This window comes from Cyphomyrmex costatus, unplaced genomic scaffold, assembly GCF_001594065.2.
Source record: "Cyphomyrmex costatus isolate MS0001 unplaced genomic scaffold, Ccosl1.0 scaffold30, whole genome shotgun sequence".
Taxonomy (NCBI): domain Eukaryota; kingdom Metazoa; phylum Arthropoda; class Insecta; order Hymenoptera; family Formicidae; genus Cyphomyrmex; species Cyphomyrmex costatus.
In genome coordinates, this window is record NW_017277125.1 from 33,944 (window position 1) to 49,925 (window position 15,982).

General features: G+C 30.8%; 1 protein-coding gene across 1 annotated transcript; it reads right to left on the reverse strand.

Moving 5' to 3' along the window:
- Positions 1-1,947: 1,947 nt before the first annotated feature.
- On the reverse strand, positions 1,948-14,467 carry Sec23 (transport protein Sec23). The gene is made up of 11 exons (XM_018541746.1): positions 14,437-14,467; positions 13,861-14,143; positions 11,342-11,428; positions 9,107-9,353; positions 8,780-9,029; positions 7,855-8,505; positions 5,960-6,113; positions 5,682-5,833; positions 4,560-4,734; positions 2,514-2,735; positions 1,948-2,090 (listed from the first exon to the last, which is right to left on the reverse strand). Exons 2-11 carry the CDS (start codon positions 14,137-14,139, stop codon positions 2,001-2,003), a joined length of 2,307 nt encoding a protein of 768 aa, XP_018397248.1. The 5' UTR covers positions 14,140-14,143; positions 14,437-14,467; the 3' UTR covers positions 1,948-2,000.
- Positions 14,468-15,982: the final 1,515 nt, after the last annotated feature.

A 15,982-nucleotide genomic window follows, 5' to 3' on the forward strand; every position in this document is an offset into this window, starting at 1 on the left:
ATGGGCGCATTCAGCAGAAAAGAGCGCTACGAGAGCGCTCGCTGTTATTGGTATATTCTTCCAGATTTGAAATTCTGATTGGATGATCTAGAAGAATACACCAATAACAGCGAGCGCTCTCGTAGCGCTCTTTTCTGCTGAATGCGCCCGATGGTAATCACATGGGTGCGATCACATGGAGTCTGAACCCCAAAAAGACTGTGAAGGTTCTACCGACAGTTCAAACAATCAATAAAATATCTCAAATTAGACAGAACGAAAGAATTAATAGCTATGGGAAGAAACAAACTGAGAATAGGCATAGACCTCCTCACAAAACATATGCCTTTCAGAGTACACCCTTGAACTCACTAAACAGAAAAACTACCAGTGTTGTGAAGAGAAAAACAAAGACAGTTCTTGTGTTGCTGCTCTCTACTTGCTTGCAAAAGATATGGGTGCGTCAGCTAAATCCGGACAAAACAAACAGTTTATAAAAACTCCATTTCAGAAAAAAAAAAAAAAAAAAATTACAACTCCCATCACTGCTTCAATACTTTTTACCTAAAGCGCGAACTCTCTTTAATTGCTTCTTGCCTAAATTCATGAATGCTGCCTCAATAGTGGCTTGAAAAGTTGCCACATTGAGATGCCTGGACTTGTTACACACTCTTACAATAATAATAATTTCGCCAAACGTCCGGCGTATAAAGCGCTTAAATTATTGCCGCTTCGGTTGTAGTTCGTATTTGATCTAGCATTTCGACATTTTAAAGTTATATACGTTTCATACAAATATCTGACTTAACCGAGCGCCAACATCTACTGAGGCTAAAGTTACATATAACGGAAAATTCAAATTTAATTTTGTCCGAATTTAGCTGGCACACCCAAGATCTTGGGACTATATATTCGTGAACCCTGAAGATCTAGAAAATAAGAAAGATGACCAATCTTAGCCTAGTACGTAGTACACAGCTAGGCTAAACTGTTAAACCTCGAAAACACACACAATCGGAAAATAACAGAGGAACTTTATAGATATTACGTTATAGAAACGGCGACTTTCTGTTTACAATTCCATCCACTCTTTTATTATTATTACTACTACTACTAATATTATTGATACTAATAAGCATCTTTAAAATTAATTTAAACATTGCTTAACACTAATTCGCTTTCAAACAATTAACTATGATAATAAAAATAAAGATAAGTATTAATAAATATAAAAATGTTACAAGTTTCGGCTCTCGGATTGAGCCCTCCTCAGACATTAATTAAAAGAAATTTATTATCATAGTTAATTGTTTGAAAGCGAATTAGTGTTAAGTAATGTTTAAATTAATTTTATTGAAAATAGTGACTAATTATATGTTTTATTGTTGAACAAAAATCTTTTTGACTCTTATATCGCCCTTGACATCATATTGTTTATTTTTACATAACGAATCCTTATTTCTTTTCTATTAATTTGTCATCTTTAAAATCCTATAAATTTACTGTAAAGATATTACTTCAGCCAAAATTTGAATCCGGACCTCTCGAAAATTTCATACAAGCATCCTCCCATCTTCAATTATCGAAGCACATGATATAATATTAATCATATTGTAACAACTAGTTTACTAGTATATGTAGGAAAACGTCTTTCTCATGTAATAATGAACAATGCTAAAAGTAAAAATTGACCGATAAAATTAAACAAACATGATAGGAAAACGGCATTCGATTAAGATGGTTCCTCGTGGTGCCTAGAAATATTTCTAATTAATTTACATTATTTTATTTATTGAAATATTATTCCATTATAATTTACAGTTAGATTTATATATCCAATTTTTATTCACTTTACTTTTCTATATAATTTTATAACATTATTTATTCTTGTTTTTCTAAATATAAATTGTTCGAATATATATGTATATATAATAAATGAATACTTATTATCATAATATGTATCTCTTGTATCTCATATATTTCTTATAATATTAATATTAATTAATTAATATATGTATTAGTTATGCTGTAGACGATACAGCTAATTTCTTCAAATGTTCCATAAATACTTGTAAACTGACGTCGTCTGTCAGAACAGGGGCACCACTCTCCTAAATGAAACAAACGACAAAATTTATTTTTTGATAATTATGAAAACAAAGTTATATCACAGTTATTATATCAAAATTGTTTGTCCTTATACTGAGTATCCCGAAGTTTAGATATTTAAATTCGGGACACCCTGTATATACAATGTATGTGTTTAACATAAATACATATATACAGAAATATAAACATTGAATGTATCTGTACAAATATTGATATTTCAAGATAAAAAATTGATCGAAATTGAATCGAAAGATTAAAAGAATCTATCGTAAAATTTTCAAATTATGTAAGGAACATTCTCTCATTTTATGTTTAACTGAAACATGTTTATCATATTTGATCATATATAAATAGTTTAGCCTGATCATTTTTTATTATTTTTGTATATTTTACTGTCAAAATATTAAATACACGTGTTTACTTACCGCACCATAAGCATACATATTATTGTGTGTCTGACTTGGGTTGACTTTACTTAATAAAAATCTAGCTTGAGAACCACCTTGTTCTGTATCAATATATCGTGGCGCAGGAAATCTAACAGCTAATGTATCAGCAGCGTCATCAACAGGTGCAGCTAGTAATTGTCGAAAATTTTCGTATTCTGGTAAGTCTTGATACTTCAACTGTCGCCACTGTGCAATAGTCTATAAGAATATGAATTTTAAACCAATATAAAAGTTTATTTTGTCACAAGGTTTATATGTATACAATTAAAATATACACAAATACACGCTCGTGTATGCGTATACAAAAAAATTTTTATGGCATAAATTTTTTAAATATTAATAAACTTACACGATTGCCACAGAAAGAGAATTTAAAAACTCCCTGACATTTCAAGGTTTTCCAGATCAGAATTTTCCATGATCATTATCTAATATGTAATCTTATAACGAATTCAGTTGGATGCGCTCAGAACGCATTCGTACATTTTATTACGCTTTTAAGTAAAATCCGTATTTTGATTCGAAATATTTGCATTTCATACGCAAATTAAATAAGTGCACAATGACTTTAATATTGCGCGCTAGTGCATCCAACTAGCTATAATATTATATACAGTATCAGTGTCCTCGCCCTGATGATACGCGTTTCTATGTAATTTATATTAATTTCTATATTTTTAACTTTTTCAATTTTTTACTACATAATTATCAAGTAATATGTATAGTAAAGTAATAGTTGATATTTATGCATCAGGATTAAACAAGTATTTGACATCTTTTAGCCCCTTACTTTATAGGACATATTTAATTCTTTCTTCTGTTTAAAAAATTTAATCTACTGATGTGTGTGTGTGTGTGTAATAAAAATGATTATTCTATGGATGCTATTTCATTTGTGCGTTTTTGTTGTACGAGTTTGTCGGATACGTTGATTGGCTGTCCAAAAATCTAGAAGTGGGGAACATCCGTCGAAGAATATGTATGATAGTAATTTTGTGGAAAAGAAGTAGATCAGGATTCAACATTTTACGACAGTCGTGTCGATTATAACAATATGTATACGAAATCGTTCCGAATTTTGCATGAACGTGCAATCGAGAATTGACGATAATAAATTATGTATAATCCTTTATCGCGTAATTGCAAAGATAAGGTGAGTGATTTTAGTAGAATATTTATAATTTCATTAATCATAACATCTAATAAAGTTTATTTTTATAATTTTCATTTAATTTAAAGGTAATTAACTTCTATTATGGTGGGAGAGACCGAGGAAAGATCTCTGTCGTCAGACATTAGGTGCATCCAGAAACACGACCGCTCACTAAGCGCTCAATGAGCTTTTTTATCTGATTGGCATATTCTATTAGATCTAAATGTGTAAACCAAACAGGTACAAGAGCTCACTGAGCGGTCGTGCTTCTGGATGCACCCTTTGTCAAATAGTATATATATATACACAACCATGCTGTATTACGTGGATTCGCATACGCACTAACAGCCAATCAATACGTTTGACAAAATTGCCGTATGATAACAAATGAAATAGGACCCTATTTTTTTTTTTAAACAAATGGTTATAAATTTATTTTGACACATGAAATATTTCTTTATGAGTCAATACTTTGTGGTATGTTTCTATATTAGTTATGTACACGTAATGTACAAGTAGATTTCGTATAAAAGCAAGAAAAATTTCTTAGTAAAAATATTATTGTATGATTATCTCAAAGTTGCTGAGAAGGCCCTTGAGGAGCACTTTTATCACTTGTCATGTCATCATGTCTGAAGCGCACAAAATGTCAACTATGTGATTAGTAAACCTTAATTGTTAATAATTTAAAAACTAATATAGTTTCAACATTTTCGTATTAGGATTTTCGTCTTAGAATGTTCCAAAGAATCCGCTCTTAAAGAGATATGTAGACAGAACAACCTGCATTTTCTCGCTTTTGACATCACAATCTAAGGTATCAATAGTGTGAACAAGAGAGCCTTAATTTATTACTTTATTTCATTTACCTCTCCGTGAAATATAAGTATCTGGAAAAATGTATCCATCAACAGAATTCTATCAGGTTGAATAGACGAAGTATCTAACAATACAGGTTCTGGAGCACCATTAAATCCATAACTATATAAAACTGGTTGGATCATAACCAAAGAATCTGCTACATTTTCACGCATAAGCATATGCCTGAAAAATATCAAAAAATATGTGTAACTACATTGTCTGACAATCTAATGATTAAACTCTTGCATAAAAGGAAAATTGACAATAAGTAAAAAAGTGCGCAAAATTAAGACTCGCTCTTATTCAGCAATCTTTAAAAATTAATATCTCGTCAATCATTGCAAAAGTTGCAAAATAATAGTGAATTTTTCTACCGTTTAGTCCATTCTGCCTCTATGCAAGAGTTTAATTATCAATCACTCAGTATATCATAAATCTCTCATTATGACTGACATAATTACATGTTACCATCTGATTAATGCTAGGAGTTGGAAATTTGCCACAACGCAGGGTCAAAATTGAAAAGGTAGTAATTGGCCACCAAACTTTAAATCGAAATAACTTGAATAATTTGTAAAATATTTTTGTTATATCATACAACGTTGCACTCATTAGAAAGGAGACGCTCTACAATTTTTATTATATCAAAATATTTATTTTATCGATAACAAAAACTCGGACCAAAATTACATTACGAAATAAAATTTCGAACCAGTTACGATCCGAGGCTATCTTACTTTCAATTTCAGTTAGCTTCTCTTAACAATAACAGTAACCGTTACAAGTGTGTAATTACAGAAAACCAAAAAACAAAAAATATTCAAAAAATACCCCAGTTAATTATCTTTAAACTACAATAATTAAAAGGCAATTTTCCATTGGTTGTGTTTCTTGCAATAATTAACATTCATATATTATAAATGTAAACTTTAAATAAAAAACAAAAATCCAAACGGTCCCAGTAACCGTTACGATAAAAGATCTGGAATCAAAAGTTGGATTTAGCCTCAGACCATTATCCGAGTCGAAATTTTTCAATCCAAATCCCTGATAGATACCTAAACTTATCAACAAAATTTCAAAAATACACTATAAATAAAATACCACATATTTCATAAAAATATTCTTACCTATAAAAGCTGGTTTCATCTGGTGAATTATTGAATACTTGTAAAAATTGAGATCTGCGCAAATGATACATAAATTGTGGGTACATGGAAAAATTTTGTGCTAATCTAAAGCTATTTGGATCATCTTTTGCATATTCTCCAAATTTTTGACACTGCAAAAATAAGTGTTTCATTTCTTAAAAAATGTAAAAGAATATGTAATTATAAAATTATATGCCATTCAAGCATTATACTTATACTTATAATTTTTCGCAATTTTATTAACAGAAACTACTAACAAGTCTAATCAGCATTCGATCGACCCATCTTAAAACATCTAAACCATCATCACTTTCTGCTCTGAATACCGCCAAACGTGACATAAGAACAGCTGCTGCTTCTTGATCAAATCCAGCACTTATATGATGCAATGATGATGATGCATCTGCCCAACTGTAATTTAAAATATATTCAAGAAATATTAAAAATCTATAAATTATCATGTAATATACATGGTGTGATGATTAAGTTCCTTACTGAGACGATAAAAACAGAAAAATGGATCGAAAATATTAATACCATCATCTAATATATGAACCGTTTCTTTTAACGGATACAAGTCCAATTTAACAAAAATTAAGACAAATACAGATGGGGAGAACCGATGACCTTCATTTTGATATATGTTGTTAAGGTCATAACCCTGTCATTACCTTAGCCTTGGAGTTACTTTTAACAAGTTTTAGCCAATACTTGTTATTCATTAAAAAGTTATTAACAATTTGAAATATCTCTTTTCTCATATCATATAAAACAGAATTTTTTTTGCTTTAAAATATATTTTTTACGACTTTCTACGCGAAGCGAATTCCACCCCAGCGCTTCTTGGCAGAGGAAAAGTCGTACGCCCCGTAGCAGAGGGAGATAAGAAAATCACTTCGCGTGAAAAGTCGTGCATCCCTTTGCGCTACTATATAAATACAAAAAAATTATATGAGAAAATAACATTTTCAAAGAAAGAGCATTGCAGGATACGCATGTGCGTTCTGCTTCCAGCCGGATCCGTTCGAGATTTTAAGTCGTCACTGATATATGTGTCATTTCCCCAAAAACATATATTTCAAATGTGGCCTTTATAGGAATTATCGGAATATGAAGGAAAAACGAAAAAAAAATTTCTCGGCTTGACCATTTTTGATGAAAAAAAATGTTATGGTTCAATAGAATGTTATTTTTCGAGGTACTTTATAGAAGATACGAACCTATTTCATTTAAGGTTCGAATCTGCTTGTAAATACTACTTTTATTCTTCAAAGTAATCATAGAAGTCGAAACTGCTTCAATAAATTTAAACCTACTTGTAGATATTTAATCCCATCGCTAACTACTTCACTAATATTTATTCCACTTATTAACTTATTCTCAAATATCAGCGCACAATAGGGAAATAAAAATTACTATTAAAAAATTACTACAGATTTTTGTAACAGTAAGTTTTTTTCCCCATTAAGCGACGCTCCTACGCCCTCAAACAATTACCCCCACAGCCTGTGAAATACAACCATCTTAAACCTCTTCAGGATAAAGCGTTAAAAAAGTCATATCATAAAGATTTAGACCTTTTTTTTACCTAATAATAATATATTACCACGAAAAGTAACTGATATATTAATATAAATTAAAGGTGCGGGCCAGTTCAAAGTGAACATACATAAAGTGTATGCAACTTTCGGCCGATTTTCGAGTCGCCTCCGCCTTCCGCTGTTCTCCTCACCTCACTGCCCTGCGCGCAGACCAAATGCCACTCGATCGTCGTGTATGTCACTTTTCGACCGCTTGTATGTCCAGAACGGCTTGACCGATTTTAAATTTTTTTAGCTCGAATTACTAGTGGCGATGCCGCCTTTCAGGACATATTACGTGCGATTCAAAATTTTTTATATTTTAGTAGTTATGCACCCCTCAAAAACGGACTTTGGTGGCTCGGGATAAGAGACTTGTAGTGTCTATTATTAATTTATAACTAATACTTTTAAGCTAACTTTTAAATTTACTAGTAGTTTTGTTAATATGGCCGGAGAGACTACCGCGTCTCCTGATCTCAGACATTCTTCGGACATGTTTTTATATGGCCTTAGTCTGAGAACTTAATTGTCACTACGTGTATATTAAAAAATAAAAAAAAAGTACTTACTTTCTTGCAACAGTAGTAACTCTAATTCTTCTTTGTCCACTACTATGTTGATATTGAGTAATAAATTGCATACAGCCTCTTCCACCTTGCGGAATCGGAGCTGTATGCTGATTTACAACTTCAAAGAATAATGCTGTTGTTGAAGATGGTGTTAACGAACAAAATTTCCATTGACAAGTACCACCTAAACCAACTTCTTGCTCTCCAACACTAGATCCTTTCACTCCTAATGATACACAAGGCCCAATTGCTCCAGAAACTTTAATTTCCCGAGATGTTTTTACTTCTAAAGTGGCATTGAATGCCATTTTCAGGTCACCTTTAGCGTCTTTAGCAAATACTCGTTGAAAAGTTTGTTTAAATAAAGAAGAATTAAATGAATCTCCCATTACCATGTGACCACCAGTAGAATTACAACATTGACGCATTTCTAATAAACCAGTTTGATCAAGGGCACAAGAATAAATATCTATTATATGACCATTAGCTGCAGCACGTGATGCAAGTGCATCATAATGCTTGGTTGCCTTTTTCATATGCTTAGCGTTATCTTTTTGAATATCATGATGTGATCTGATCGGTTGTCGCAAATCATCAGTTACTACTTGGCCAGGTCCTTGAGAACATGGTCCACCAACAAATAACATAATCCTGAAACAGATTAGAATTAATTAACTATAATAATGTAGGGTCTGTAACGATGTCCAAACTCAAAAATCCCGCGCCTCTAATTATTCAAGTGTAGGAGGCTTGAGCAGAGCAGCGAACGCATGTAACAGACAGCACTATCTCTCAGTATTTCTTTTTCTCATTAAACATTATCATTCATCTAATTGTGACAAATAATTTTTCAACCGTATAATCTCACAATAATATAAAACTAAATATAGACAATATATTTATTACAACATAATATTATACATACCTGGCACCAGTATTTGCATAACTAGCTTCTAAAAGACCTGCGGCAACTGCCAATGCCACGCCTGTAGATCGTAATGAACGTTTTCCTGGTCCAACGGGCCAAGGATCACGTTGTAACTCTCCCAAAAGATCTGTTAAACTCATATCACATTTATGTACCGGTTGTAAGAAACGATTAGCAGGTGGTAATGGTTGTACACCAGTTCCTCTTGGTTGATTTGGATTTTGTCCTGGAATTGGTCTACCAATACCTGTCAAAATACAAATTTAATTATATATTATTAGAATACAATAAATTGGAATAAATAATTGAAAGCTTAGCTATTACCTAACATGTCTTGAACTTGTTTTGGTTGGAGATCCTTTGTGCCGCGAAATACATAACTTTTACTGCAACCGTCACATCCCAATTCATGAACTTGAACCATTTTACCAAATGTAATAAGACCAATGAGGGCATTAGATGGAAGTAGAGATAATGACATTTGTAATGAATCTTTAAGTGCTCCTAATTCTTCGTCATCCAGGCAAGTATCCACAACAAGTAGAAATATAGGTGGTAAACATTGGGCACGCTAAACATAATATTATATATACAAGATGTGGTCAAATTTAATTTAACACGTAATTCCAGTTTGATAAATATAAATAATAAATGATGTATATAAAAATTAACGTTAAAAATCAATATTCTTAGTAGAAGACAAACGATACAAGCATGAATACATATAATGAATATAGTATATTTTTTATGATATCTAGATTTTCCTCCTACATTTTTGGAAATTTATATCTATTACAAAAGATTTTTTTAACTATTATATTATAATGGTTTTTTAACTACCATGATTTTTAACTATCATAACTATAGTGATTCAATTTAGAAACTTATTACAAAATTTATTATAATTATATAAAATTATGTTAATTTGTATACATAATTAAATATATAATATAATCAATTTTGTAACAAGAGTTGATTTCCTCATAAATAGTAGATGTGTATAAGCGGCCATCTTCTTTTTATCTCGTAAACTAAAACCAGAGACACGATACTTTTTTAACCAGCTAAATTTCTAACCAGATTTGCGTTTTCAATATTAGTTGCGATGCTGCCTCACCAGCTAAAAATCTAGTAGGAAAAAATCATGTGCCGCCGACTTAACAGATATATCTGATAAATATAATATCAAATTAAATGATTCTTAATAATTACTACGTTAAACAGGACGAATAAGAGTCAAATTACAATTAAAATCTAAATCTGATAATTTATTCTAATATTATATAATATATTGCGAAGAATATTGTGTAATTTTTGGCGTTTCGTCCTGGCTTCCACTACTGGACTGGAATATTAGAATAAATTATCAGATTTAGATTTTAATTGTAATTTGACTCTTATTCGCCTTGTTTAACGTAGTAATTATTATTATATAAAAGAATCCTTGAAATCTTCAATTTAAATGATTCTTACTAAACTCTATACCATAAGCACAGTGATTACTTAGAAAAGTCATTCTTATTAGAGAACGAATAGATATGCATAATTTGTACAAAATAAAGGAAATATTTCGATATGAAAGAACGTCCATTCTAATGAATACAACGATGTATGCTATAATAAAATTGTTTCATAAATTATACAAATTTCGGTTTAAAATTTAACGGGACTATTTCTTTATCAGTTTCGACGTAATCAACTTCGAATTCTCACATTGACGATTAACTCATAAGGGGTCAGGATCAGATACCAACATGTTATAGGTCAATTGTCAATGCAAGAGTCGGAACATACCATATAGAACCAAAATTAAAAAATAGTCGCCTACAAAACTTTAAATTGAAATAACTTGTATAATTTGTACAATAATTTTATTAATAATACTCTTGAGACTGTCACTTTCTATATATAAATTATGAATTTCGCGGGTTTCTCCGTGTGCCCATTTTTAGAATGCCAACATTTCGTAAACATTGCAATTCACTTCATCAAGGGAGCAGTCTGATGCTGCTCCCTGCTAATAATTTTATTATATCATACATTGTATTATTTAATTACAAGTTTATTACATCTTCATATACATTGTTATATTTATTAGAAGAAACGCTATAACTCCTATGTCACACGTTGAAATATTTATTTTATGTTGCAAAAATTATGCGTATCTCTCCATTCTTTAATATAGATAGTTTTTCTAAGTGAGAGATCACTGTGTTTACAATACAGTTAGAACAGTTTGATTTAACTGTATTTGTCAGGTCTAATATCTCTGATAGTTTATGAAACAAAAAGGAATAACACTTATATGGAAAAACCCTGTATACTCGTATAATACTCCTTTCAAATCATTTCAAATTATTGTATGAAATGTGTGTATTGACAAAAAAATATAATTTAGAAAGAGTGATACACATACATATACTATGAATCAAGTAATAATTAAATTATTTTAATTTCTATAGCAAAAGTAAATGAATATCCATACTTATATCTTTTACTTTTTATAAATAACACTAATAAAAATTGTTGTCTCTACTTCATTTATAATTTATTGCCCACCATTATTGTATACTCAATTGTTGAAAACATTGGGATAAGTTCTGCAGGTTGATGTTGTTCCGAAATTGCAGCATACTGTGGTGGAAACTAAAAAATACAATATAACAACAATAATAAACTACAGTTGATTATGACACTAGAAATCTACAGCTATCCTTTGCTAATATCTTTTTGCTTTCTTGTAATATATAATATAATTGACTAATTAGAAAAGTTTGCACATAATGTTATAACACTCAAGAATTCACCATCCTTGAAAAGACAAGTTCACAAATAAATTTTCTATCATGGATTTTATTTAATTGCATCAAGATATAGGTAATTAATTTTATTGTTTTTTCTTTTACATTGTATTAAGTTCTCTTTAATTTTGTTTTACTCTACTAACTGTAAAAATAATTCATTCAGTCAGGAAACTATAGCTTGACTTAAATAGGACGAGTTATTAACAAGGATAAATTCAATTGTGACAAGACAATTTAAACAATCAAGCAATATTGGATTTTGACAGAATTTACCGAATAATTCAAGAATAATGAAATAACAGATAACATTCAAAATGTAATTCTTTTTTTATATTTTGACTTGTATTATTTACTATACTGTTTATATACTTGTGTACAATTAGATACCGATTAATTATGTTAATGCATTAAAATTATTATAGTACACTGTGTGAAGATGGCCAAATTCATAACCGAAACGTTTGTATTAATTTTAATATTAAAATTGTATGAAGATATATAAAATTTTCGCTAACAAGAATTAGTTTGTGGCATATTCTCGACCTTATTGTGGAACTTACATGATTAGTAAATCTTGGACTAATTATTTGGAAAATTAGATCTCATACCCGTTTCCACTAATATAGATTAACTTTAATCTCGGTTTAACTTACTATTTATCTCTTCCTAATTTTTAGAACTAGAAAAAGACGAGCAAATTGAACCAAGATTAAAGTTAATCTATATTGGTGGAAATAGGTATTAATGAGGTAAGACAGTTTTCACATACAATGTAGCAAACAAAAGATATTCTTAGACACAACGTTCAATAATATACAATAATTCTTGACATGATGTATGATAACAATATAAAGTTAATGCTCACAAAGTATCTTTGATATATCTTTGATGCACCATAGAGCAAGGAAGTTTTCAATAAATTAAGTAAAACAGTTATATTTGTGAATTTTTATTTTAACTAACAGTTTGTGAAATAATCAAGGTTTATAGCCTATTACAAATTATGTTTAAATGGACAACAGTTTAAATACTAAAGTATGCGCTTATTAATACTACTACACGTGAGATTCATAGACAAATGATCATCTAAAGTAATAGTTGACATATAATAGTGAGCATATTTGAAATTCTTATATTTCAAAAATTGCTTAAAATAAAAACTTTTTATTTAATTCTTTGAAAACTTTCTTACTGTGTTATCTTATTTGTCAACACAAAGCTCAGTGCTCATTTTGGTTCGCTGCAAATTACCTTACTTAATTTTTAATTATAATACTGTTTTACTGTTGTGATTTGGAATTTTTATTTATGGACTTGTTACTTCTTTTTCTTTTGACAAGGATTAATTATGCTTACGACACCAACATTGACTGAATCTTACAATGAATTGAGAATATTTTTACTTAATGAAGAATGTATGCAATATATTGTTATTTTAATTTATAAAACTTCACATTTTATGTAACATTGAAAATGACCCGATCGGAGTCGAAACGTTTGTTTTCTATATGTTTGTATGATTATTTAAATTAAATTGTTCGTTAATTTACTTGGCTCTTTGCCCTCTTTATATTTATACTGTTCTTACTGTGGTATTATGATTCTCAAATTTTGAGACACAATGTATAATATTTTTTTGTTCACTATATTATAAGCTATGCTACAATATGTAAAAATTAACTAATGTCACTGGACCTATTGCCTATAATTATAATATAATTTGCCATATAATTAGTGCACAGTTCTTTCATAAACTAAAATATTAATATTACTAACACTATATTTTACCAAGAAAAAAGTTAAATATTTATCTTGTTAAACTAATGAAATTTAATAAAAATGTTCAATTGTTATTATAACATTACAATTAAGTTTGTATTTTGGTAGCTGAGTCTAATAAAACACGACAATAGAAAACAAGCAAAATCTATATATGTATAATACATATTTTATTTCTATATCACAAATATGTCCAAGTTTGAAATATTTATAACAATTTCAACTGTATGATTCTTTGCAGTCATATTCTGTTCACAAAATTTATTATATTTCTGTCAATACGCTTCTTTGTATATTCGGATTTTGATCAAATATACAACTTTTCTATTGGCAAAATTTATAACTGACTCTTTAGAGTTGCTTTCTTTAGATTTGCTATCTGAATATATTAAGCAGTCAGTAGACATTATTAAACTTTACTAATTGATAAGATCCGATATATATAATTCAGACAATATAGACCACGTTAAAAGTAAAACAGGTTTCTTTTCTTACAGGATTTCTTTGAAAGCAAAAATTGCAGACCCATAGTTTTGCACGATAATCCACCTGACATAATGGATTTAAAATAGCTCTGCAAGTAGATCTTGTACATAGAACTGGATCGTATTGAATTGGTGGAAGATCTGGTCGTTCTTTAATTGGTTGGTACAAAGTACCCAATGGAACAACAAGTCTAGTGGCATCGATACGTGATGAGGGCCATACATTCCATGTGAATCGTACTCCATCGCGATCTTCGTTTTGTTGAATAAACTCATCATATGTCGTCATGATACTACAAGAGATACGACAGTTTAGTATAAATTTCATATTCAAATAATTATTTCATCCTCTGATATTAATTTTTTTCTACATAATTGTCTATTTTTTAAGATAAAAATATTAAGTAATAAAGTTTTGAAAAAATATGTATGTAAAAAATCAATAGTGTTACAAACTTACGATTATCTCTGCATACGAAAAACATAAATTAGTTACAACTATTCTATTCACTAATATAACTCCCTTAAAATACTGTTAGCAAGAGAAATTACACAGATTTTTATTAAAAATTAATAATTCTCTCACATGAACAACAGAGCCACGTCACTTGTATCGCAATCACTGGAAAATTGAACGCATGCGCGCTACGTCTTCCGCGTGTACACAGTGATGCCAACTATTGAAAAGAGAAAAGCTTTAGGCATAGAGTCCTAGGGTGCGTTCCGAGTTAGGGCTATGTAGAGTCCTAGATATCAACGACGCCATTTTTAATACTTTTCTTAGTAATTTTGCCGATACTGAGCCGGTTGCGCTTCTCTGATATCTAAGATCCATATAGCGTAATAAGCGCAACGGAGACTTTGCGCAACCAATCATAAATCATTATTTCATAAAGGTTACAATCACATTAAAACTAATTTCATAAATTTTAACATCTTTAAATATTTTTCCAATGAGAAATGCATTTAATTCTGTATTTAGATACTTGATAATAAAAAATGAATGATAAATACAATATTTAAACGTCATTTACGAACTTGCTGATAATTCCACTTACGCTCATTGCGCTCTATGGAGATCAAGGGATTTGAATCCGCGTAATGAAAACTGCGGAACGCTCGTGATTGGTTCCGCTCTCGTTCCGCTATTCCGCTGCATGGGTTTGCACCCTTAGGGTGCAGTCCCATGGAGCGTATCGCGCGTATCGCGGATTAGCGGATCGCCAATCACAGAATCGTTCTGTTAGATTTGCTTACAAAATTTGTAAACAGATCTAACAGAACGATTCTGTGATTGGCGATCCGCTAATCCGCGATACGCGCGATACGCTCCATGGGACTGCACCCTTAGGCGGGGAGCACAGACTTTTGCATAACGCATAAACCATATACACAAAGAATTTGATTGGTCCATTGACTCATGCATAAGAAAATGGGCCAATGAAATTCCTTATGCACATGCTTTATGCGTTATGCAAAAGTGTGTGCCTTACGTTTTTTTATGTGCCATGAGCTTTTTACGATGCTACGATACGAGCAATGTAGAATGGGCTTTAAGGTACTTTTTCATGCGCAGCACGCTGCAGCAGCAATTCGTTACTATTGGTTAAGAATTTTATGTAAGCTAGATGACGCACTTCCGGCGCAAATACATTTTGCCGCAGTTCGTTGAACCGGACGAACAGCAAGCAGCAAGCGGCAAAATCGAGAAAGCGTACAATATGTCCGTCGTTTCATTATGAAAATATTATTTATTGCAATAAATATTAGGAAAATAAACGAAAAATGGCTTCGGATAAGGTACGGATACATGTTTGTAAATTAGATCATTTTATACTTTACCACAAATTTGAAAAAGTAAAGTGTAAAGTATAAAATAATCTAATTTACAAACATTCGTACCTTATCCGAAGCCATTCTTCGTTTATTTTCCTAATATTTATTGCAATAAATAATATTGCCTCGATTTTGCCGCTTGCTGTTCGTTCGGTTCAACGAACTGCGGCAAAATGTATTTTGCGCCGGAAGTGCGTCATCTAGCTTACTTAAAATTCTTAACCAATAGTAACGAATTGCTGCTGCAGCGTGCTGCGCATGAAAAAGCACCTTTAGAGCGCTAACATCGTTGTAAG

Bases quoted from the DNA above. Each gene is read 5' to 3' on its own strand.
- Sec23 (XM_018541746.1), bottom strand. From the start codon at position 14,139: ATGACGACATATGATGAGTTTATTCAACAAAACGAAGATCGCGATGGA. The intron at 9,030-9,106 runs GTAATAGCTAAG...GTATTTTGACAG, and splicing joins ACAAGTTCAAGACATGTTAG to GTATTGGTAGACCAATTCCA. The intron at 8,506-8,779 runs GTATGTATAATA...AATCTGTTTCAG, and splicing joins TATGCAAATACTGGTGCCAG to GATTATGTTATTTGTTGGTG.